Below are 27,086 nucleotides of genomic sequence, written 5' to 3'. Positions count from 1 at the left end.
TGAAGTTTCCATCTTGGAACTCTGTTATGAACTTGCCCTTACAATAGCCCTTATCCAAGATGGCCGGGACTGTCTCATGAAGATTCCATCTTGGATCTCATTTCCTGTTTGGGCCTAGAAAAGGCACTTCCTGTTATGAAGCCTTTGCTCGAGTATTGTGTTTGTGTCTGAACCAGATGCTTCCACAGAACCTTGCTCCTTTGTGGTTTGGACTACAATTCCTTGATACTTCTACAAGACCTTTATCTTGTTGAGACTTTAGACGTTTCTTGTTGGGCTCTTGAGATTTATTTATGTATCAAAATAAATCCTGTTTATTTCAGAACTACCTGGCTATTGGGTTCCGTTTGTGATACCAGAAGTGTGACAATGTGACTGCCACCTAGCTCGACAAGCTTAATTTTATGGATAGGTGCAATTTATTTAATGTGTTCAGTCCCTGCAAACTGAGGAGCGGGTGTCCAACCATGAATGCACTTATAAAATAATTTGTATTTTCATAAATTGGAAAACTGTGGCTTGAATTTAACTAATGCAATTCTCTATATTGTCCCTTACAGCACTGAAGCCTTAAGTTCAACTATATGGGCAGTATCTCCATGAAGTTTCTGGGCCAGATTCATTAAGGCACATAAATACCGTTACATGCTGTATTTCCCGTAAAATCAATCTGCACCTGTCCAGAAACAAACTATATGCCAGAGAACACAGCAACATCCAATGCATCTTTGAGTGCAAAGAACCCTTACTATAGCCTACGAATTTAACCACGTGCATGTGCACGTGGCCAAAGTACAATAAGGGCGTGCCAGGCTCGAGCACATGCAGCAGCTTTGGGCAGCTCAAAGGTATGTGGCTTTCTGTCGTATCACTTGCACCAATTATAGGTCTGGTGTAAGTGCTGATTACTATATGAATACAGTTGTGTATACAGCTAGAACATGTATTTTGCAATCAGGAGCAACTGTAAAAATGCATTTTATGTACAGTAGACATCAATAACATCCAAATAAATGTATTTTATGGGGAAAAAATATTTTGTCATTAATGACTATATTATTAACAGGTGACATTAATTGAATATTTTTTTTCTGTGCGTTCTTTTGGGACGTTATATTCCACGTATGTAATGGACGTATCCCGCAGTGTATTGTCTGTTAGAGCAGAGCGCACCTAGACCCGTATTCATCAACAGACGTATCTTTACCTCCGCTCCTTGTTGAATACGGGCGTGCACATGGCGATTTATGTGCGCTTTTGAAAAACCACCATTTACAATCGTAATGAATCAGAACCATGGTTCAGTGTATATCTGTGTTGTAACTCATAGCAACCAATATTAACTTAGATCAGTCTGATGAGGATGTACTGAACCTATGCCTTAGGATGCAAAATATGGGTTGCCATGCCTTTTAGGGTGTTTTACCAGGATCCTCTCTTTGCAAAGTGTGCGCCGACAACTAAAAAACAGCTAATTATTTTTATTATTTTATAAGAGAAGACGCATAATGCGTTCATTCTGTGTGCCTTTATGAATCAGGCCCTCTATGTTCTCCTTGTCTATTATATATATGGTTTTCCTCCAGGTGCTATGTATCTGACAGACAATACACATACTGGTAAATTTATTAGATTAGGACTAAACTGACCCTGGTGTGTGTTTTGGGGTTTTTGTAATAGAGACATTAAATTGTAAACATCAATGGAACAATTGGTAATATATCTGAATAGCAATCTCTGATTCACATGTATTTTGGCACTAATTTCCACTTGTCTACGTTAATATGACCTTAAGACGGAAGGGACTACCGCACAGAGCACAAGCCTGAAGAGGGGCGCAAGATAATTCATGTGTTAGTTTAATCTGGTTACAGTTGAGGGCTAGGAGGCGTCAGTTTTACTTCTTGCCCCAGGCTCTAAAATGTCTAGTTACGGCTCTGCATTCAACAACAATTTATTCATCTTTACCTGTTCCATCCTCTTCAAGTGTAGCCTCCACTTCAATATAATTATTATAACCATTGGATTTAAACTGGAGGGACTCTGTATCGACCGTCATAGTGTGACATCCATTTACATTGGTCTGCAGAGGGATAAAGAGGCCAAACACTGAATTTATTAAGTGATAAACCTGATAAAGTGATTTATAATACAGGAGTTGTACAAATACTTGTGTAAATTGCTATGAAAAAAATAATGATCATATTTTGCACCTATCTTGTGTAGGTGCAGAATTTGTATATAAAATATTTCAAGATATGTGTTACATTTTAGCTACATCCATTTAAATACATCTATATTTTGGGTGTGTCCATGCTTTTAATGTACTGCATATGCTTGTGCCGATCCGCCTCTCGAAGTGCCAGGCCTACAAGAGCCAGATACTTTGCCTGGAAATGCTGTTTAAATGTTACGTGCAAGTGCAGTGTGACAATTTTTACGTGAGGTACATAATTATGTAGTGCATCAACTGAAATCAGACCTTTTACTTGCTTATTGATAATCAGAGCCACATTCTTGCGTTCTTGTGGCGCAGAGCCACAAATATTGCTTTGCCCGGACTATACTTACCTCCACGTTGATTAGCTTACAGATGTCTTCTTTTCCTCCATTGTTGTTGGCTAAGCGGCAGACCTTTCCAGTTATACGACCTCTCACAGACTTTCCATATGTATATCTGTGGAAACAGGACCCAGCAGCTCTGAATTGTCTACCACAAATAGAGTGGATAAATACTGCTTCATTCTATCAATTATCAGTTATTAATTACAATAGGAGGAATAACTAATACTGGAAATACACAGGTGGTCCTGCTTCTTGGTCTGAGCACCAAGCAACAGAATCACTTCCCAATTTGACCAATGGTTCGAAACATTGGATCCTTTCCAGGCAACATGGAGGCCTGTTAGTTTAGTTAGCAAATGATCACATATGGTCCAACAGCTGTCATCTGCTAACCAGAGTCACAGACAGGTCGTAAGTAGACCAATCGATTTTGATTGGTTTATTCTCATGCATTGCCTTAATTGTGGGGACATATATATGGTAACATTGGCCCAATTCACTGTTATTGTGGTGTCTGTTGCCAGAAAAAGCAGAAATCATGTATTTATCAATTCCCCTGCAAAAAAAAAGAGCTGGATATTCCTAACTCTCCTTACCAAAGCCAAAAAGTTTGAAGTTTCTTGGTAAAGTCACAATGCACAGTGTTATAACGTTTGATGCAACTATCCTCCTAGATGGACATATAATTGGGATAAATAAAAAAGGAATCTTAATACTAGTTATTATTTAATTAAATAATTCCATATAAAAATTATTTATGGGTGGAGTTCACCAAGGTATGATAAAATATCCCAAATATCCCTGTGATCCAGCTGCTCTCTTCTCAACTACTATCACTTGGATACAGGCAAAAGTGATGTTGATGTCCGCAGTGAACTTTCTATTCAGGTATTTCAAACAGGTTCACCTCGAGTTAGTAGAAACTCGATAGTTTACTATCACCTAGTGAGCACCACTAATTATAGGTTTGGGGAGTTGCTCTTATTTATATATTTTATATATAGAGAGTATATATGTATATATTTGTGGGCAGCACGGTGGCTAAGTGGTTAGCACTTCTGCCTTACAGCACTGGGGTCATGTGTTCAATTGCCAACCATGGCCTTATCTGTGAGGAATTTGTATTGTTCTCCCTGTGTTTGCGTGGGTTTGCTCCGGGTGCTCCGGTTTCCTCCCACACTCCAAAAACATACTGGTAGGTTAATTGGCTGCTAACAAATTGACCCTAGTCTGTGTGTCTGTCTGTGTGTGTGTGTCTGTGTTAGGGAATTTAGACTGTAAGCCCCAATGGGGCAGGGACTGATGTGAGTGAGTTCTCTGTACAGCACTGCGAAATTAGTGGTGCTATATAAATAAATGGTTATAATAATAATAATAATAATAATAATATATTCATTTTCCATAATGCAGCTTCTATTTTTCCCCCTCAACCACTGTGTATACTATATATATATATATATATATATATATATATATATACACATACACACACACACACACACACACACACACACAGTGGTTGAAGTGTGGAAAAATAGAAGCAGCGTTAGTAGGAGAAGTGGTGGTATGGCAATGCCACTGTATACCAGCCCACTTCAACTACAATTTTTCCATGCCACCATACACAGACAAAAAAGGTCAAACTCCCTTCTCTGTTCAGCTTGTAATATAGTTTTTGGTGTCTGTCACAGGGATTTAAACTGAGATATCCAGCAAGTCGAACAACAGTGTTATTGTTAAATGGCTGGACCCATTAACAGCAGAAGTATTACTTAATCATCATTGTCAGCGTTACCAATATGAATAAAGCGTATACCATTGACTTAAATTATCAGTGTGATGCAAGTCTTTCTGTACTCCTAAATCACATACATACAGCACATTACCTAATTCCCAAACATACTGCAGCGTTCAAAGAGTAAGAAGAAAATAGTCTATTTTGGTTTTATACGAATGTCAAATTAACTAACAACTTTAGTAGATTTGGTGCTTATAATCCAACATTTTTTGAGAAAAAGTTCAATGCTAATTATTTGATGTTAATATTCCATACACTGCAACACTGTATTTATTTATAAATTGTGGTGTTAAATCTTATCTTCATTTATTTTAGTGATGCCTTCTTTCAAGATCACACTTAACTCTAGAGATATTACATATTAAGCTAGATGTTTGTTAATATATATGTGATTCCATTTCATTTTTTTAAGTAAAAGTGTCCGTGCTAATGCTGATTTTGCTCTAATTACACTTTTGTGGATACGAACTCAGGGATGTTACTGGTTCCTAGCTAATAGGCTGGATTTAGAAATGGCTGCCTCTACTGTGTATAGTTGAGAGGTACACTTTAAGGAGGGTTGTAGGTCCTCATTGAGGGCTTTATGCAGAGCTGTCTAAAATGCAGATGGAATTTGCATTAAATTAAAAGATATGTTTTATCCAGGTATGCTGAGGCGGATGCTTCTGAGCTGATGGTCAACATTATCACTTTGTAACTTACATTATTGATCAAGCACCCGCAAGTTTCCCGCCTCCTGGCAGACGCATATGCCTTTGAGTCTCAGTCTACATGAGTCACATTTGCTCTAACATGCCCTTACATGTCCCCCTCCTTCCCCCGTTCCACCTCTTCTATCGGAAGGGGCCACATCTGTAATTAGCTATTTGTGGGCATGTGCAGAAATAAAAAAAGCATATTATAAGCAGAAATTGTTATTTGCATCCAACTCTACATGAGCCCTTGAAAGGGATGCAGAGTAATCTATTTAGGGCTACGTGCAACCAGTGTTCCCTCTAAGCTGAGCAATCTGGAAATGATAGAGTGATAGAGAAATGATAGAGTTAAACCTGTATCTTACTAGGAAACATCCTGCAGATTGTGAATGCAAACCTTTCCGGTGGAGCCCTCATTAGAGTGACCTTTTAACTCTTTCCTTTCCAGATTGCTCAGCTTAGAGGGGACACTGCGTGCAACCTTTGGGCCAGGTATTGCTCACCACTGTAAAGAAGTCAATCAAAAAATCATTAAAGTCAATCAAATAATTGCATCAAGCCATGTACTATTCCTTGCTGCTCTGTAAAGTACAATTATTCCTATTTGCAGAAGCCAGTACTTACTTGCCACACATGTTGATAGAGAGGCTGCTCTGTACAATGGACACCTCAGTGGGAGCATTTAATGTAAACTCGAATTTTGGCGCAACTGTACAAAGAAAGACAGTATATATAGATAGTATTTAGTTTCTGATTCACACATTTATCAGGCTTTTCAGGATTTTTTTCGTAGCCTAACCATTTGATATGGTCTGCATTTAACTTGGATTTTAATACTTTCGCGACCACAGACAGTAATAACATAATTTGAAGATTTCTCTTCAAAAACAGTTGTCCGAAAATAATCATTTAAAATATCCAAGATAAATTATTAGCAGAAATTGGCAGATCACCTTTATGGTTGACAGACAGACCCTTTTCATGACAAAGAGCACTTTATTAAGGAGAGGAATGCACAATCCAACAAAATAGAATTTAATACATTAGACAAATGGGATGAATATATTATTATTACTATTATTATTATTATCTTTTATTTTTAGGGCGCTAAAAAGGGTCTGCAGCGCCGTACATGACATAAACAGAAAACAGTGACCCATGACACAACATGATACATGAAGAACAAAATACAAAGATCAGACATACTGAATGAATAAATATAAAAAAGAATAAAGTTAAAATAAAATACAGGTAACATAGTAATGTAGATAAAAATATTTCTGGGACAGTGAGTGAGAGTGATGGTAGTAATCAGCAAGAAGAAGACTGAAGCTAAACAAAACCGGGCTGGGGAAGCAGGCCAAAAGGTACAGAGGGTGATGGAATAGTAGAAGGAGAACACACGGAACGAGGGCCCTGCTTGTGAAAGCTTACATGTTAAAGGGATGTACTGGTAAAACATGAGAATCAACATTTTAGAAAATATAAAATTAATACAATTACAGTACAGCATGTATATTTTCTATAAAGTAATGATAACACATGAAGGGTGAAATAGTATAATTTTTTATGTTTTCCCTTTTTAAGCATGTTACCAAGTCCCCCCCAAAAAAAGTGCGCCTTTACTATCCAAGGCTGCTCATGTCTGATTCACAAGTTTGAAAGCTCATGCTTGTAGCAATTATTTGGATCAATCACGTGTATTGAGAACCTACTGTACTACTCAGTTTACAAATCACCTTGTTCTACTTACCATATTTATCTACCTGGACTGTCACACTTGCCATGGTGCCATTTTTCTCAACAGTGATCTCGTAATCACCCAATGCTATGTCAGGGGACAGATTACAGTCCAATTTCATAATACCGCTGCGAGGTTCAACATTCTTCCATTGATTAATTATGTTGCCATGGGAATCCTTTAGCCAACCATGAAAAAGAGAATGTTACCTCCAGTACACTAGAGTAGAGTTTATGATCCTTTTTTTGTATTGTGTATCGCTTAATGAAAGCAAATGTTAACACATCCTTACTATAGTGTCAGTTTACCCCAAATATTCCCTAAAGGATGTAAATTTATTATTTGAATTCCCTGAATGTATACAAATGTGTACCAACTCCTTCCCCCCCAAAACAACCTCTTTATGTTTTATTCATTAATAATGTACTAAACTGTTATTTTCAGTTCAGTTATCCAGGTGAAAGTGCCCCTTGAATTTGTCTGAGTTGTCTCTAAGACTACATGTACCACAGAACCCTGCATTGCAGTTTCTCAGCTTACATAGATAATTAGGATAACTATAATTTACATATTTAGTACACGAAAAAATTAAACCGTAGGTCACTAACATTCATCATGTATAGGGTGCCCATTATTTTGGAGGAGGACCCCGGGGCACCTTTATGACATTACATTTTTTAATCCAATAGAATAGAAGTGTCACACGCCAGCTCCGCAGACGGGCACCGGCGCTGTTACCTTCCTCTTGTAAGCGGTGATTCCGGTATCCTGATGACACCTTTGGATGCATCTACCATCTGTTTTGCGCATGTGCAAGACTACTCCCCTCTCTCATAAACTTCTACTTGTTCCCCATTGATCCTGGCATTTTGGAGAACTATTTAAATCTCCTGTCTGATACCTGTTTTTCGAGTTAATTCACTCTGTACGGACCTGGCACCCTTCGGTCTGACTCTCCTGCCCTGCTCTGAGTTACCATCTACGGATCAGCTAGTTCTACTCCACTACTGTCTCTGTGGAACTTCTGCTGTACTAGTGACTCTCCTGCTGTGCTCTGAGTTACCATCTTCGGATCAGCTAAGTTCTACTCCACTACTGCCTCTGTTTGAACTGCCGCTATACCAGTGACTCACTTGCTGTGCTCTGAGTTGCCATCTTCGGAACAGCTAAGTTGTACTCCACTTCTGCATCTATTTGAACTTCCGCTGTACCAGTAACTCCCCTGCTGCCGCTCTGAGTTACCATCTCCGGATCAGCTAAATTCTACTTCACTATTGTCTTTGTTAAACTGCCGCTGTACCAGTGACTCACCTGCTGTTGCTCTGAGTTGCCATCTTTGGATCAGCTAGTTCTACTCCGCTACTCCCCCTGTTGAACTTTCACTGTACCAGTAACTCCCCTGCTGCCGCTCTGAGTTACCATCTCGGATCAGCTAAGTTCTACTCCGCTACTGTCTCTATTTGAACTGCTGCTGTACCAGTGACTCACCTGCTGTGCTCTGAGTTACCATCTTCGGATCAGCTAATTCTACTCCACTATTGTCTCTGTGGAACTGCCGTTGTACCACTGACTCATCTGCTGTTGCGCTGAGTTACCATCTCCAGATCGCTATAGTGCCTCTCCTCTATTGCCTTCAATATACTACCACCACAGTACCAATAACTCTCCTGCAATTGCTCTTTACTGGCTATCATCGCCTCAGCCTCACCATTCTATCATTAAATTGCCGCTGTCCCAGACACTCTCCTGCTGCTGCTCTGAACTACTATTGGGCCAGCTTCAGTGCTACTACTCCAGTACTCCTCTGAGTTGCCGTCATCTCTCCTCCATGTCAGGCTCCGCCTACTACTCTGCCCAACACTCATCCAGGGGACAGTGACCTGCGGAATAGGGGCAACAAAGTCCATACACCCTTGCGGGGGTCACTGGCGAACACCACCTACCTGTTAGATTCCGCGCCCCTGAATGAGCAATATCATCTGGCAGCTACAAGGGATTCACTAAATATCCATAGGATCCGTGACAAGAAGTCACACATTATTTCCTTCTAATCCCCGCAGTTCAATTATGTCAAAAGTCTAATTTCTGGGAAACAAAACACGATGGGCCTGATTCAAGTTCGGATGTAAGTCCCTTTAACTCCGGTATCTTGCGTGAAATAGCTCTGCGCATGCTCAGAGATGGACCTTAAATCAATGAGCGCAATTCATGCCTGAATGCTAAGACTGCCTATGATTTGAGGGACAGAACTGGGGTGAGAAGGGGTGGTTGAACTTAGGCAGGGACGTGCCTAATGCGTTCCAAAGCTGATATGCCGATTCAAGTCCTGGGTTCCTCTTACGTACTTTTTTTTTTTAGCTGCATCATTTGCACCAACTACAGGGCAGGTATAAGTGCAGACTGATACTGATGACTGCCACAGCATAGTCTTTTTATTAAAAACTGCATGTAAGTGTGTCACTAAATAGCAAAAAACATTTGTGTGCAAGTAAAAGGGAATATAGAAATGCATTGTATGCACAGTACGTATTAAGAGCATCCGGATTTATGTATTTAAGGTAAAAAAAAAATTATACTGTATGTTTTATTAAAACACTTTTTTATTAATGATTTGAGTTAATTTATTTTATAGAATTGTTTTTTTCAAGCATCTTAACGGGACTTGCATGCATATGTGTGTATCCTGCGCTGTGTTCTGTCTATTAACATACAACAAGTAACGTTTAGGCAGCGTGTACTTACACCCAGATTCAAAGTGAAAGGTATCTTGAGATTCGCGTGGTTCTGAATACAGTTGGAACTTCGCTCAAGTTCTGTGCTTGTTTTTTAAACACTGTTGCGTCCGAACATGAATAAGACCCTATGACAGTGATGGCTAACCTGTGACACCCCAGGTGTTGTGAAACTACAAGTCCCAGCATGCTCTGCCAGCTATTAGCTAGTTATCTACTAGCAAAGCATGCTGGGGCTTGTAGTTTCACAACACCTGGAGTGTCACAGGTTAGCCATCACTGCCCTATGAGTTAAAAATGTAGTAGTAACAAATCAAGACTTGCCTGGAAAAACAGGGATATGGGGAAATCCTATGGAATCCCTATTTATGGGATATTTTGACTGCTACCTAGATAAGCTTGTTTCATTTTAATGTACTTTTTCCTCTGAAGTGGTTAAATAAAACTACTTTAGAATGTTGACTTAAATGTTCAGTTAGGCTCAGCGCATTGCTCTCCTAAACATGTTAATAACAATATATGTTTAAATACATGTAATGAGAAATGTAAATTACAGTTTGGGTTAATGGTGGGTTAGACTTGTATATAACTTACCTGGAAGTTAACCAATGTAAACTGTGAAAGAAGGACATAGCATAGTTACTAATATTGAATATATAAATCAATACATGGGTATTCTGTTACAATACTATTAACCCCTCCATACATTTTTAAAATGTAACACTCTTAATAAATTGGACACAGAAAACAATAAGCGTTTTTGGTCCTAATGTAGCAAGACATTAGTAAGGAATACATATAAAACAAATAGTGTACGATACCAAGTACTGTAGACAGTAAGGTGTGTAACCGAAAATAGAATAAACAAAAAGAGCAATCCCAACGATCCAAACAGGGGATGTCATGCATCAGAATAAAATGACCTATTATAACCCATGCATGACCCTATCCTAGAGGTAAATTTCTAATTTTTAATTATTAATTTAATTATAAATTAATGTACAAATACATTTGTACACAGTAACCAAATTACTTGTATGATCAAGCTCTGTCATCAACTTGTCCTCCTACAGTTCAAACATAATCAAGGCCATTTTAACTGTAGCAATAAATCCTATTATCCAGTTACCCAAATTGTAAGATCAATGATGAATGGGGAACCTTGGTTGGATTACGAGAACTGTGAACCTTGACACACAATAGTATAATAACATTATATGCAGATCTGTCCATGAATCATATAACTCTCCTGGGTGGTGAGCCTGGATTGACTTCTCATATTGTTGTACTTGATTATTTCCCACAAGCCTTACAAAGCAATTGTGACTCTTGCACCTCTTTTTTCTCAGTAAGGTCATCCTACACTTTAAATCATATTTTGTCTATAAGAACAATGGATTAATATTGGTGACTTACCTTTTCATTCTTGACAATAAGGTTCTCAGTAAATTCAGCAGCTATCATAGTCACTGTATAGAAGAAATGTTTGGAGTACATGAGGAATTTACAATCAAAATAATACTTTGCATTATATATATAGCAGTAATGCGGTATCATAGGCACATTTGTAAAGGATTGAAGGATATTACTATTGGATTTGTTATAACGTTCTATTTTTTCTGTTGTTTATGTGTCTCATTACACAAAGCTTTTGATGGACATCTGCTGAGATTAACTCCACTTTTTTGCACACAACTTGGAATTATTTGTTGAAAATTAATCTTCAGTTTTTTACTTTGTTTCATCCCAAATTTGAAAAACTAATGGAACACACTTGACTACAAACTGATCAACATTTACTATGCTGCCAACCCAATAACATATGGGCAAACTAACTTTGGTCACAGCCGGATCCACAGGTCACCCCTCATTTGGATTCACTGAAAATGTAACTTTTACATGACAAACGAGATTATTAGGAGTATGCATTCAATATAGCTGGTCTTCTGGTTACCTATCTCCTAAGTGTATTATTAAAATGACACTGGAAGTAAATAGGGCATAGAGAGATCTCTGTAATAACAAGAAAGTAATTATTAAAATACTTCTGTCAAAATTGTGTAAGTGTTAATGATTTACTTCATCATTATGTTTACTTTATTATTATTTCTGCTTTCTTTTCTTTTCCTAAAATCCCTATATTATTTATCCATAGTCAGCGCACTTGATTAAACCAACAATGTGCCCTTATGATTGCTTAATTCAGGGCCTCATTGCTTTATTCAATAGTGGGTCCCAAAGGCAACCACCTTGCAGAGACCCAACAATAACCAGCCATATATCGCCCAGAGATACCCATTGCTGGTCATACATATCCTCGAATCACATAGGGCCTGATTCATTAAGGATCTTAACTTGATAAACTTCTTATTTCAGTCTCCTGGACGAAACCATGTTACAATGCAACGGGTGCAAACTAGTATTCTGTTTTGCACATAAGTTAAATACTGACTGTTTTTTCATGTAGCACACAAATATCAACTTTAAATTTCAGTGTACAAATAAGCTATCAAGTATTTGTGTGATACGTGAAAAAACAGTCAGTATTTAACTTATGTGCAAAACAGAATACTAATTTGCACCCCTTGCATTGTAACATGGTTTTGTCCAGGAGACTGAAATAAGAAGTTTCTCAAGTTAAGATCCTTAATGAATCAGGCCTATAGTGTCCAATAAGTAAAACATTAGTGGACATGGTGACATTAGAAAAACAGGATTCGTATTGTCCACCGATTAACTTGTCAATAACTAACATTAAAATGCTAGTAACATATATGTAAAATGGGGGGGTGATGTCCAATAAATGCTGATATGGTGAAATCAGAACTCACTGATTAAGTCAGAAAGTACTGAGAGTTTAGTACAGATGATATTTATAGACGTTGCATATATTGACATGTGACTCTAATCTTACTTTTTTGTCCAGGTTGGTAAATCGCTCTGTCTGTCTGGACAAACATTCCATTCCTTAAGAGTATGATCATAACAGACTTGCTCTGTGATTGCTCATGGTCACCGCTCTTAACTGTTACAACAATGGTGGCTATCTCCTTAGGAGCTCCTGTGGGTAATGGGACCTATAAAGAAAAGCAATTGCAATGGTGCTTTAAGTACTTATGCCATTTATATATGACTGTAAGTTTAACACATAGCTTGATTTTTCCTATTGTCTAAGCATGCAATGGGAGGAAAACATTGTATCATACAGGCTTGGATTGGTTATTTAAGTTACCGCGGGATCCACAAGAGAAATTCAAGCACTTTTCAAAAGGTAGAAACCATGAGAAACTGACCTTATTTTTATAAAGCTTCCCAAACCAGTCCACGACCATCTGTAGGTTGTATGATATTTTGTACTTAGAGCATATCATATTTACAGAAAATATATTATTTTTGGGTAAAAGTGGTTCCATGTATCTGGATTCCCTGGCTGGCCTTTCAGAATGTAGCCTGACACTGTGCACACTGCTCACAACAATCTTACATAACAGGTAAATAGTTAGTAATCCCAGCAATGCCATTAAGGCTTATATAAAGTAACAATTGTATTGTTTTTAATATTTGAGAATTGTTCCTATTAGCACTATTGGCTAGAATATCATATGCATTAATATGTTCATTTTCCTGCTATAAACAAAAATGTTTTCCTAACATTGTCTGATTAAAAGTGTTTATGTCTGTCCACTGTTTAGAAAGAAAAGTTATAAACCTCCCAACGTTCATGATTTAACAATTGGCAGATATTCGGCTACCCCCTTGAACTGGCCTGCTCACACCACCATAATTCTGGGTCATGTACCATTTGTGTGTTGTGAAAACAGGATGGTACTGTTGGCAGGTTATGCAGTTATTGTGGTCCTAAGTACAACTATATTATTTATCCACCCAACCAATCATATATTATTTGTATTTATATAGTGCTAACCTTACAGTTAATATCACAATCTCTGCTTCAATGACTAGCACTAAAGTTGATCTAGGATTTGCTCTATCTTAACTATAAATCTGCCATCACATTTTAAATTTACCCCCCCTCCTCCAATGCAATATGGTTTTGCCAAGGTGCAAAGTAACTTCTTTTTTTGCTTTACTTTCCTTAATGAATCAGGCCCACGGTACATTGATGTCTGTACTATATAAAAATTTGTTAATCTTCAGTAGCTGTAAAATCTGGTTATCTGAATAGAATAACATATAACCAGAACAGAGAATCCTCAAGATGTGTCAGATATACATGATTTCCTCTGGATCCTGGGGTCCCTAACCTCTCAGGCACCATTGCAATTAGCTATACTTTTAAGGCCAGTGTTGGACTGGGACATGAAGGGCACACCGGGGGACTGCAACGCTATAGGCCCACTAGAGGGGGTGTGGCCAGCTATCATAGAGACGAGACCAGACACTAGAGGGGGAGTGGTCAGCCCACGAAGGACAGCTAGCACCATAGTGTAGTATATAAAGAATGCAGTGTGTATATAAAGAGTACATCATCATCATCATCATCATCATTTATTTATATAGCGCCACTAATTCCGCAGCGCTGTACAGAGAACTCATTCACATCAGTCCCTGCCCCATTGGAGCTTACAGTCTAAATTCCCTACTATAGACACTCACACACAGACAGACAGACTGAGAGGGAGAGACTAGGGTCAATTTTTGATTGCAGCCAATTAACCTACCAGTATGTTTTTGGAGTGTGGGAGGAAACCGGAGCACCCGGAGGAAACCCACGCAAACACAGGGAGAACATACAAACTCCACACAGATAAGGCCATGGTCGGGAATCGAACTCATGACCCCAGTGCTGTGAGGCAGACGTGCTAACCACTAGGCCACTGTGCTGCTGTACACAATCTTGACCTGCCCCTTAGATTGGGCAGAACAGTCACCAAAAATAGAGATTGTCCCACTAGACCAGGCTTGGCTAACCTGTGGCACTCCAGGTGTTGTGAAACTACAAGCCCCATCATGCTTTGCAAATATATAGTAGCTTATTGCTGGAAGGGTATGGTGGGACTTGTAGATTCAAAACACCTGGATTGCCACAGGTTAGCCAAGCCTGCACTAGACTCAGAACATTTGACAGACTGTCCTACCTGTTCTTGTCACTTTTACCACCTGTGGCTGCTGATTTCCTTAGTTGCGGCTTGTCTGGATCCTGGAATGTTGGGGGCCCTATTTGGAAAAATAATGGGTACATTTAGAAAACTACAACTAGCCCCGGCATTAAATCAATAGGACCCACAATTAATACTTAGGCCTTCCTCCATTCCCAACATTAAAGTAAGAGTATTCCCATTTAATAAACATCTTTCCCTCCCTCCAGACAGCCCCTGCAATAAATGAATCACATTTACGTATAATAAATATACCTATTTCCCGCAACCGTCACTACCATTAAATAATTCATATTCACATTTAATAAATAGGCCTCATGCTCCTCAAAATCCTCCCCACATTCAATTAATAGTCCCCAAAGCACCCCATCTTAAATTACTAGTCCCCACTATAAAATTAAATTGCCCCACCTTCACCCTACAAACAAAATAGCACCCATTAGTTAGTCACCACCTACCACACACACACATTACATTTCCACAAGCTGGCTGTGCCATCACACACACATTACTGTGCCCTTTACTCACCATGCTGTGCCTCCTTATGATCACACTGCGCCCACCATGCTGCTTTTGCTTCCCCCTTCTCCTGGCCTCCTTTGAATACCCTGTGCCATGCTGCTTTTGCTCCCCCTTCTCCTGGTCCCTCTTCATCAGCCTGTGTCATGCTGTTTTGGCCCCCCTTCACACTCTGCCATGCTGACCTGGCCTTCATCACACTGTGCCATGCTGACCTGGCCTCCATCACACTCTGCCATGCTGACCTGCCCCCCCTCCACCCTCTGCCATGCTGCCTTGGCCCCTTCTCACTCACTGCCATGCTGCCTTGGCCCCTTCTCACTCTCTGCCATGCTGCCTTTGCCCCTTATTCCTCTTTCATGCCTCATGCTTCTCCCATTTCCCTCTTTCATGTCACTTATTCTTCTCTGCTCATTGAGCTGTAAAAAAAAAGAAAAGACAGGCTGGCTTGGGAGTGCACTTATTTGTACAAATTTTCGGCGTCCTTTCTTCATGCTCCTCGGGGCGGCCGCGGCTGGATTACAGGAACCCGAACTACTCCTCCCCTGCTGAAACTGAAAAACACACTACCATGCAGGTGCAGAGAGCCCAGAAGCGGCTCTCTGCACCTGCGCGGTAGTGTGGTTACAGGAAGTCTTGCCATTGCAACAAGTGTCGGTCCGGAGTCATCTGTTCTATAAGCTCCGCCGTAACAACGGAGAGGGTGGAGCTTCAACATGGCGGGGCCTACCGGTGGTTAGCCCGGCTGGCCAGTCGGAGGCTGGTTATGTTTATAGTTATAAATGTGCATCCAAAAAGGCTAAAACTCTCTCCCAGTTAATAGATGTGTGCAGTGAAATTGGTGGTCCAATCTCGAAAATTTCTGCAGTCAAAGGAAACGAACACTGTTCATAAATTTAAAGTTTGAAAAAGTATTTTCTCCCTCTATATCGTAAAATGTGGAAGCAACCTCACACAGCTTACAGCTAATGACTAAAATAAGGTCAACAAGTTTAAACGCCAAAGCAAAGCATATAACATTTTCACCCCTTTCTAACTTGTCATGTCTACATTCTAGGTTTGTGCCATTGCTTGTATGGAATTTATTTAATGTCCAATCAGGGACCACCGCAAAATAATTAATAGAGTTCACAGTGAGACACCCCATCATGCTACAGGGGACACTATAGGTTTTAGAACCCATTAATATGATGCTTGCACTATTTTCTATTTTCTTAAAGATGCCCGAGTTTGTTTTCCAAATGTGTTTTGCAATTAGCTTATTGATAATGGAATCAATGATGTAATGATGGTGTCGGAATTGTGGTAATCATTTTAACGATTACCACTGGTTATTTTTGTCATTTAAGTATATTACTAAACTTTACCATACAGGTTTTTAGGGAACATTGAATTATGACATTTGTATTTAGTGGAGAAATTGTATTATAGTGTTTTTATTATTAATATTATTTCTGTTTATTAAAGCCAGTAATACATCAATGGTCATTATTCAGCAGCAGAGGGGTAGAGTGGATTGGCACCCAAAGTAAAAATGCTAAACTGCACAAGTTCCCCCACTAGACATCAGAGGCTCCATATCATTTAATTATATAGAAAAGTAATTGTTATTGTCTGTGTGTTGCTTTTTATATGCTGTATTATATTTATTTTTGAAAACAAATAAATGCTGTGTCAACCGTTTATTTAACTTGGCTTGTTCTAATGGTCCCAAATTGAGCTGACATCATATTTTCAAGTCTCTCTGTTACACTGTTAAATAATAGAGCTGACTTTGTGGAGTAGTTGACGTGTACCCTCAGGACCCCCATGCCGAGGCAGCTACCCTTCTCTATACTTATACCAGAATGGATTGTATGTGAAAATATAGATTGACAATGCAAGAATTTAAATTTGTTCCCACCTCTTATGTTTGGAAATCATGTAGTTGTCATTAGACCCGCAGAGTTTCAGAGGTACGGACTTGGCTGAGGTGAGAACATGCAGGTAGTAATCAAAGTTATTTAATGCATTACCTGGAAGGTACCATCTTTTACCAGACTATCTCCCTTGTACGTCAGGGTAATGAGGATGATGGTGGCTGCCTTAGTCTTCAAGGAGACACTGACCTTAGTTTCAACCTCAGGAGATTCCAAGTGGACATATACAGTCTGATTGGAAGGATAGGACATGACAGCCGGTGCTGTTACCAAGTATCTCCTGTCAGGAGAGAAACACAGGTGAGTTAGACACTTCTAGCTAAAATCCCCAATCAATTTTATCTATCTCTGATTTTTTACTGTGCCATAGCCCCTGGATAATACTGCAGCATCTGCATGAGAAAAAGTTTAAAACAGCTTATCAGAATTGAATTGACTTGAGTTAAGTTCATGATTTATGGAGTTATTTTCCTATACACAGCAGCCTTCCTATTACAGTACACTGCAGCCAGCCCTTTTGGCTCATTTAGCATAAAATGTTTCCGGAAGTACCATAGCGACACAATGTAAACAGATTCCTAGTTACCAACTGAACCCAATTTCTAGAGAACGTTCAAGGTCTTAAGTATTTGTTCCTTGAAATCTTCAAATTTCTCTGTAATTACCAGTCACATTGTACATTTTTTTCTCATTCTATATTATATGCAATTCTCGCTCTGTATTCCTGTTCTCTGGAGTTTACATATTAATATTAAATTGCAGGAGAGTAAATGATCAGGATCAGTAAACTTGCTATGATAAGGATTAGAGTGCACCAAGGTTCACCCAGCGATAGTATTGTGCCGTATATGCTGAGATCCATCAGCTCAGCAGCAAACTGTCCCTGGAAATTATTTTAAAATGTTGGCAACTACAGTTGTATGCAAACATTTTGGCACCTCTGTACATGCTAGAGTTATATATTATGCATATGACAGTGATGGAAAGCAATCATTTACGGGGATAAGGGATAGATTTATCAAACCTTTTAAAAAGGACACGTGGAGTTATTGCCCATAGCCACCAAATGCAAATTTTCAAATTCTAGCTTTCATTTCCTAGAATGTTCTATATAAATGCTAGCTAGAATGTGATTGGTTGATAGGGACAACACCTCCACTTTTCCTTTATAAAAGATTTGATAAATCTACTTCTAGCCAAACAATAATATGGAGAAATGAGCAACATCTGGGGGTTTATTTATCAAATTCCAATTTTGTCAAATCAATTCTCAGCTAATTTGGTGCGCATATTTAAAATGGCAATTTAATTAAGGGCAAAACCTGCCAGATTTTATCTTTAATAAAACTGCTGCTTTAAAACTGGCTGACAAAATTGCAGAGAATAGTTGATTTAACAAAATCTAAGTTTAATAAATACACCTTCTTATGTCTATGGGGACTTCCTGTAGTAATAGTTGATGTACAGCGAAAATTAGTCAAATACAACAAGAACAATTGAAAATAACACAGAAACAGTACAGATAGAAAATATAACAATTTATATAAATTACAAAATAAAATAATAATATTCGTCTTTCATTATTGTGTCTAGAGTCTTGCCCATAGTATTAGGAGCTGACAATGAGATTTTAATGCTATTGATTAACACTTTGGGCTATATTTACTAAGCTGCGGGTTTGAAAAAGTGGGGATGTTGCCTATAGCAACCAATCAGATTCTAGCTATCATTTTGTAGACGGTACTAAATAAATGAAAGCTAGAATCTGATTGGTTGCTATAGGCAACATCCCCACTTTTTCAAACCCGCAGCTTAGTAAATCTAGCCCCTTGGCTACTTTCTACCCTCTCTTCTATGGCATAATATCAAATAATGTTTAAAATGAACATAATCATTTCATGAGAAACACCTTTGCAATAGATTCCTGAAAAAAACCAAACACATTGTACACACAAATGTAACAGGGCTTTAACTGCAGGATTACTGTAACTGAATATCCCATAAAAAAGTGATACGATTATATTTATTTCTTACAAATTGCTGTTCTGTCCAACAGTCAGACCAAGAGCCAAAAGACTCAGGAGAAGTCTTCTCAGGAGCATCGGATCCATCCTGTACATTGGAGAAAGAGCCTGTCCTCCTCCTATACCCTCACCTAGTGCCTTTCAGTCTTTACTTTTCTAGTATTTTAGCTGTGCATTTATCTTTTTATCTGTCCTTTCATTCTTTTGAAACCTCGGTATCTACTACTAGTCACTTTGCCTGGACTTTTATACTCCTCTAAGAGGAAATTCTCATTGTTTAAAATTAAACTTCCCTCTTTCCTTCAACCTTTCCAAAATTCCCCAGGGTTACTTTTACATGGCAGGCTGCACACTGACACATTGTACAATACATCAAAATGGAACTGTAGCCAAAGGCTCCACACTAGTAACAAAGAAGGACCAGAGACAATATTTGACTTGTGACCAACAACTTACGTTCTTATAGATAGTTATTCATTCCAACACATGATATGTATGAGGCTCATTATTTTACATTACTTATCACGTATAACACTCATGTAATAAATGCTTTATTTGTGAAGCCTGCTATAGTATTCAATATTGGTGGTCTCTCAAGTATCCATGTTGTTATTTCTCAATATCATAACAATCGAAAAGTTCAATACTATGAATTGTGTTTAATGAAACCTAAAATGCATAATGCCTTATAGCAATCTTTATCAACTGCATTACATTTCTCAGAAAGAAACTATTACATACCATTAAGTTTGGCGTCATCCCCAAAAGCACTGTTGGTGCCAATACAGTTCGCTTCTATTCTGCTTAGGCGTGCACCCCCGTCTCCACTGTCTTTTTATCTGTGTCAGTAGGCATCAGGTTCAGCGCATAGAACTGGAGGTTTTTATTGCTACTTGTGCTCACTGATCTCCAGTTATTGGTCTGGCTTATTTCTGGACTATTTCTGTCTGTCTGTCTGTCTGTCTGTCTGTCTGTCTGTGAACCTGAACTTCAAGGTCAAGTTCTCGGACTCTGAATGTGTGCTCTCCATCCTGCATTTGGCCTGTTAATGACCTTGTTTTGTTCCTTGGTCCCTGGTCCTTTCTGTCTTAGAAGCTGCCTAGTGTTGCATACATGGACAGGGCTGTCTCAACAACATTATAGACCCCCGGGCAAAGCCGTGCACTGGGGCCCAAACCTACACAACCAGTCACAGGAATAAAAATGTAAATTATCGCTAAAATTAAGCTTAGATTTATTGGTGGCTCCAACAAAATCAGTGTTTAAAACATTAAAAAAAAACATGCTGTACACCAGAGATTAATCCACACAAATGTTTTAACAATATAACATAAGCCTTGAGGTTTGAAAACAAGAAATTCAATATAAAAATGCTACTCAGTTGGTAAATCATACAGATGGAGATGGCACAGCATGAAATTACTATGAATTATTTATTATTAAACAAGTGTTCAACACAAACATTTGCAAAATTTCTTTGCAGAAATTGCTTCAAAAAATCTGTTGATTTTGTCTTGCTTATGTACAATTAATATGTGTATGCTGTTTTTGTCAAGGACAAGATAAGAATTTCGCAACAGCAAGATCGCATATACAGATAACAGCTGATACTGTGGTGATTAGTCCACCTGAATGTTTTAATAAAGCGAGTTTGAGAATTCTGAATAATTCTCCCATAATAATATACCGAAATGTTGGCAAGCCTATGGGGCCCCTATAGTCAAGGGATCACTGGGGAACTGACCAGCGTGCCCATGCATAAAGACAGCTCTGCACCTGAATACTGCAACATGTGAGTGCAGGGCCAGACTGGCCATCTGGCACTTCTGGCAAATGCCAGAAGGCCCGATGGCTGAATGGGCCATTGCAGGGAGCAGCCGAAGCAGGGGTATATTGGCCACTACTTTCTTTCAGATCCCGACAGCTTCCAACTTAGGACACGCCTCCTCACAACAGACGTCAAACAGGAACAGGAAACTTTGTGGGTTCCACTGTGGAAGCTCTGATCGTTTTCACATTTCTCAGCTACAAGAAAACCAAACAAAAACAACCCAGAAGAAAGTGCTGTGTAAATAAAATTCCCCCTTAAGGATAGCTGTATAACGGCAGGCTTCTACACTGGGCAACATCAGCACCTAGCTGTTTGTCGGCAGCAATCAGTTACTACAGGAGTGAGTCTATATGTGATTTTATCCCCTCCAGAGGGTGGAAATATTATACCAGTAACTGGGCCACTGAGAGGGGGGGGTGGGTACTAATTACCCGGGCCCGGGCATGTCAGGGGGCCTGGCCAGGGCCCTAGCGTCAACGATTTTTTTAAACAAAAAAACAAATTTTTTTCTTTTCTTTTTTTTTTTTGGGGGGGGGGGGGGGCTCGGTAGTTGGTGGGGGGAGCAGGGTAGTTAAAAACAAAACAAAACATACTCACGTGATCGCGGCGCCGGCATCCCTCCTCTCTGCTCCTCTGTGCTCCATTGCTCCAGACTGACTGAATGCCGGGTGTGACATCATCATGTAACACCCAGCATTCAGTCAGTCTGGAGCAATGGAGCACAGAGCAGCAGAGAAGACCAAAAAGGAAGAGAGAACAAAAGGTAAGTGCAGGGAGGAAAACGAGGGAGGGCTCTGATGGGTTAAAAAATGAGGGGGCTCTGATGGGTTAAAAAAATGAGTGGGGTCTCTGTTGGGTTAAAAAACAAGGGGGGATCTGATGGGTTAAAAAATTAGGGGGGCTCTGATGGGTTAAAAAATGAGGGGGCTCAGAGGGGTTAAAAAATGAGGGGGGCTCAGATTGGTTAATAAATGAGGGGTGGCTCTGATGGGTTAAAAAATGAGGGGGCTCAGAGGGGTTAAAAAATGAGGGGGGGTCTCTGATGGGTTAAAAAATGAGGGGGACTCAGAGGGGTTAAAAAACAAAGGGGGGCTCTGATGGGTTAAAAAACAAGGGGGATCAGAGGGGTTTAAAAATGAGGGGGAGCTCTGATGGGTTAAAAAATGAAGGGGGGCTCAGAGGGGTTAAAAAACGAGGGGGGGGGGCTCAGATGGGTTAAAAAACAAGGTGGGGCTCAGAGGGGTTAAAAAATGAGGGGGGCTCAGATGGGTTAAAAAATGAGGGGGGCTCAGAGGGGTTAAAAAATGAGGGGGGGCTCAGATGGGTTAAAAAATGAGGGGGGCTCAGATGGGTTAATAAATAAGGGGGTCTCTGATGGGTTAAAAAATGAGGGGGGCTCAGATGGGTTAAAAAGCGAGGGGGGGCTCTGATGGTTTAAAAAACGAGGGGGGCTCAGAGGGGTTAAAAAACAAAGGGGGGCTCTGATGGGTTAAAAAACAAAGCGGGCTCAGAGGGGTTAAAAAATGAGGGGGAGCTCTGATGGGTTAAAAAACGAAGGGGGAGCTCAGAGGGGTTAAAAAACGAGGGGGGGCTCAGATGGGTTAAAAAACAAGGTGGGGCTCAGAGGGGTTAAAAAATGAGTGGGGCTCAGATGGGTTAAAAAACGAGGGGGGGCTCAGAGGGGTTAAAAAACGAGGGGGGCTCAGATGGGTTAAAAAATGAGGGGGGCTCAGATGGGTTAAAACATGAGGGGGGGGCTCAGAGGGGTTAAAAAACAAGGTGGGGCTCAGATGGGTTAAAAAATGAGGGGGGCTCAGAGGGGTTAAAAAACGAGGGGGGCTCTGATGGGTTAAAAAACGAGGGGGGCACAGAGGGGTTAAAAAATGAGGGGGGGGCTCAGATGGGTTAAAAAATGAGGGGGGGCTCAGAGGGGTTAAAAAACAAGGGGGGGGGCACAGTGGGGTAAAAAACGAGCGACAAGCAGCATGGCACAGGGGGTTAAAGAAAAGAGGGACAAGCAGCATGGCACAGGGGGTTAAAGAAAGGAGGGACAAGCAGCATGGCACAGGGGGTTAAAGAAAGGAGGGACAAGCAGCATGGAGGGCGCAGTGTGATCATAAGGGGACATAGCGTGGTGATGATAAAGGGGCACAGTAATGTGTGTGTGATGGCACGGAGCTTTTGGCAATGTAGTGTGTGTGAGGTAGATGGTGGCTAATTAATGGCTGCTATTTTGTTTGCAGGGTAATGGGAATACTATTTCAATGTTGGGGCTGGAGGAAGGCCTAATTATTAATCATGGATGCTATTGATTTAACGGTGGGACTGGCTGTAATTTTCTAAATGTAGCCATTTTTCCCCCCAAATAGGTTCTCCAACATTTCAGGATCCAGACAAGCCGCAACTAAAGAAACCAGCAGCCGCATGTGGTAAAAGTGAGAAGAACAGGTAGGACAGAGCAGCATAGTGTGTGAAATGTTGTAATTCTAGTAGGGACAATGCCAATGTTTGGTGAGTGTTTGGTGAGCCCAGTGGGCGCAGGCCAAGACTAAACTCTTTCTGTACACACTGTATTCTTCCTATACTACACAAGGGTGCTAGATGTCCTGAAAGTCAGGAGTGCTTAGACAAATGTCACACTCCGAGGAATTCAGGAACTAGTGATTTTGTTGTGCTAGCCACACCCCAATGGTGAGTTGCCACGCCCCCAATTGTGTGACCACACACCTGAAAAACTTTGCGCCACTGTTAGGCGGCGCAATTTTTTTTTGCTTACTCAACTATAAGGGGGGGGGGCCCATCAATTTGTTGTACCGGGGCCCTGAATTCCTCTTGGCAGCCCTGACCAGTAAGAAGAAATGTATTCCATCTCTCCTGGGACTGCTATGGGACATTCAGACTACTTAAGTACTTGTGGCTTTATTTTTCATCAGGATTTGTTCCACCCAAATGGATTCAGAGTTTTTATCCTGTATATATTAACCTTAATGTTGCTGCATCATTTTGAAGCCTTCTGTTTAATATATAAAGATTTTGCACTTCAGTGAGGTGGTGTTTATATTCTTATTTATATTAGCTTCATTTTATGTTTTAATATTTTATTGTGTTTAATACATTTTTATGTCATTATTATTCTTATGGTTACATCGTTCAGCTATTTGGATGTTATCCTTAAGGGGGAATTTTATTTCCACAGCGCTTTCTTCTTTCTGCTTTTTGTTTGTGTTTGGTTTTTATGTACAGGGCCATGCAACAGGCCCGAGAATAGCAGCAGTGTTAATATTTATCTGGGGTATTTATCAGATCTATGTTGGCTCTTATTTATAATTCTAATATATATTTTTTATTATTTTTTGTTACATTGTGTATTATAGCCTTGTATAGTAGCGCAGAAGTGTGTCCGTTCTATACAGCTACAAGGACTCGTGTGGACCATAAAATAGCAAGTATCTGGTACCCAGCACTTGAATTATTTTTTGGCATTTTTTGGACATTTGTTAATACAATATAATTGGATTAAGAGACTTTCTCATTTTGATTTTGGTTTAATATTGTACATACAGTCAAAATAATATGGATTTTAGAAAACTGATATATGGTTTTATTAGATTATTATTTTAGGAATAAATTGTTAGCTTTTTAAAATAATTTTCCCTTTAAACTATATTTATCCAATTCTCTTATTATTTGAGAGAAAATGGTACTTGTTAATTATGTGCGTCTAACTACTCTGTTGTTAATATTTTGTGGGAGATTTGAAAAAAGCAGAACATTGGTTCCCTACAGTGGTGACCGTATAATTGGTGGTAGTGCTGCAGTGTGGCGGTAGTGTTTTTGGGGTTTAGTATTGTTAATAAGTGGGAGAGGGTATTGCTGTAATGTGGGTGGGTATTGATGTAGTATAAGTGTGTGTGTGTCGGGGGGGTATTTATTGCTGTAATTTGGGTACTAATAATGTATTGACATAGTATTTATTGTTGTAATGGGTGTGCTAACAATGTAATGTTGGTGGTCATTAGGAGAAATAGTCCTATTTGTTACATGTGAATGCTATTAGTTTAATTTTGGAGCTGGTTGGGGGAGTAGAGTGTTTATTAGTTTCGCAGCAACAGGGCCTATTTATTTAAGGTGAGGTGATGGGACCTTCAATTTAATGCTGGGGTGGTTTAAGGATATTTAATGTCAGGGCTGGTTTGAGGGAAATAGATCTATTTATCAAATGTGAATACTATTATTTTAATGTTGGGGCTGGAGGGAGGCCTAATTATATAACGTGGGTGTTATTGACTTAATGCCAGGGCTGATTGGAGTTTTCTACATTTCATGTACCCATTTTATTTTCAAATAGGGCTCTCAGCATTCCAGGATACAGAAAAGCAGCAACTGAGCTAAAGAAACCAGCAGCCACAGGTGGTGACAACAACAGGTAGGAGAGAGCAGAACAGTCTGCCAACTGTCCTGAATGTGGTGGAGACTGTCCCGCTTAGTCAGGAATTGACTGCAAGGACAGTTGGGAGGTATGTCCTGCTTCACACTGTACTGCTTGTGAAGCCAGAGCTGCGTGCACCTAACAGTAGTGCACACAGTATTGCCTATGTATTTATCTAAAATTTGTTTAATAACTATATTACATCATAGGAGCACCCTGTCTTGAAAGCCCTGAGCCTTAATCCAGCTCTGGTTAGCAGCAGGGAGCGGATAGTTGCTCCCAGTCCCTAGATAGGACACAGCCTGCAGAGCAAGCCGAGGAGCTCTAAGTCTCATGAGATTTAGTAATCTCATGAGACTAAGAGCTTCCCTACCCACTCTACAGGAAGTTCCCACTATGATGGATGTCAGCAGCATCAGAAACATAATTAAGTACAGTGGTTGTGTCATAATGTATTGGGGGGGGGGCGGGGGCGAGATGTGGATGGGGAGGGCGTGATAAATGTAATGTTTTATTATAATGTATGTATCAATGCCCCATGTTGACCATGTACCCAACGCAATGTAGCTACGCCTCCTTGGCGGCGCCTCTGCGCAGCGGCGGCGGCACATGGTTTATTTCCTACTCATCAACAGAGGTGGGCCGGTATGCTGTAAATGCCAGGGCTGATTTTTAGTCCCAGTCCGGCCCTGTGTGAGTCAGTCATCATGAAGTCTGTCATCTCCTTGCGGGTTCCCTGGTAAAGACATCCATTAGACACCATGCCTAAAGCCAACATCCACTGCTAGTAGCTGCTCAGCAAGAGAAACATACTACGCAGGTATCTTCACAATATAAGGCATTTTTCCTTTCACTTGCAATTTCAGCAGGATTATTATAAATCATTCATAATATTATTATTAATAAAAATAATAAAAATAATATTTGTATTATTAATAATAATAATTTTATGAGCAAATGAAAAATGAAAACTATGACTACAAATATATATATATTAATGTTGGGGCTGGGATTGTACAATCCCTTAGATTGTACGCTCCTCTGAGCAGGGCCATCTCTCCTCCTGTTTCCACCACTTCTAACTCTGCTCTCCAGCTACTTAGCCTTCCTCCTCAAAGGTCCTCCACCCCACGTCCACTCTCGCTCCCTCCTCCCCCCTGGGGGTCTCCCTGTCTTCCGCGCCCTCCTTCTTGGGCCCCGTCGTTTGCGGATCCTCCCTCCCCCTTCCCCGCCCTCTCTAGCTGTGCATTGAGCTTACTGAGTTGCTGTGTTTACTGTACTGTGCTGTCTCCCATTGTATTGTAATTTTTTTTGTCTCTGTACGGCGCTGCGGATGCCTTGTGGCGCCTTATAAATAAATATTAATAATAATAATAATATATATACATTCAATGTATGTGTGTGTATGGGTGGGGTACAGCTGAGCGATTCTGAGTATTCCGACAATTGTGATTCCTACATAAAAACCCAGAGGGCAGAAGAAGACGACTGAAATAGAAGCAGACTTACCTGAAAGACGACGAGGGAGATGTCCAATGGCACCGCAGGCTGACAGGCAGTGATTTTGACTGGAGACCTGTCCAGCAGTGCAGTGTGATGTGGGCGCGACTTACTTGAATGGTAATTTAAAGCGGCAATGTCCGAACCCCGCAGGCTAAGTGTTGAAGCAGTTAGCCTGCGGGGTCCGGACATTGGCGGTTTAAGTTTCCTGTT

At 40.0% G+C, this 27,086-nt stretch overlaps 1 protein-coding gene across 2 annotated transcripts in view; it reads right to left on the bottom strand.

Annotated features, from left to right (window-relative positions):
* LOC142160964 (alpha-2-macroglobulin-like protein 1) overlaps positions 1 to 19,317 on the bottom strand; it is an 81,833-nt gene extending 62,516 nt beyond the window's left edge. For both annotated transcript variants that reach the window (XM_075216111.1, XM_075216112.1), the window contains exons 1-9: positions 19,124 to 19,317; positions 17,186 to 17,369; positions 12,446 to 12,608; positions 10,948 to 11,000; positions 10,126 to 10,146; positions 6,812 to 6,977; positions 5,683 to 5,767; positions 2,572 to 2,677; positions 1,969 to 2,083 (exon numbers count right to left, since the gene is read on the bottom strand). In XM_075216111.1, the coding sequence (XP_075072212.1) occupies positions 1,969 to 2,083; positions 2,572 to 2,677; positions 5,683 to 5,767; positions 6,812 to 6,977; positions 10,126 to 10,146; positions 10,948 to 11,000; positions 12,446 to 12,608; positions 17,186 to 17,369; positions 19,124 to 19,209 (979 nt within the window). In that variant the 5' untranslated portion in view covers positions 19,210 to 19,317. The remainder of the gene's footprint in view (positions 1 to 1,968; positions 2,084 to 2,571; positions 2,678 to 5,682; positions 5,768 to 6,811; positions 6,978 to 10,125; positions 10,147 to 10,947; positions 11,001 to 12,445; positions 12,609 to 17,185; positions 17,370 to 19,123) is intronic.
* Between the last annotated feature and the right edge of the window lie 7,769 nt (positions 19,318 to 27,086).

Source organism: Mixophyes fleayi, chromosome 6, assembly GCF_038048845.1.
Source record: "Mixophyes fleayi isolate aMixFle1 chromosome 6, aMixFle1.hap1, whole genome shotgun sequence".
In the NCBI taxonomy this organism is placed as follows: Eukaryota; Metazoa; Chordata; class Amphibia; order Anura; family Limnodynastidae; genus Mixophyes; species Mixophyes fleayi.
This window is presented reverse-complemented; position numbering and strand designations above follow the sequence as displayed.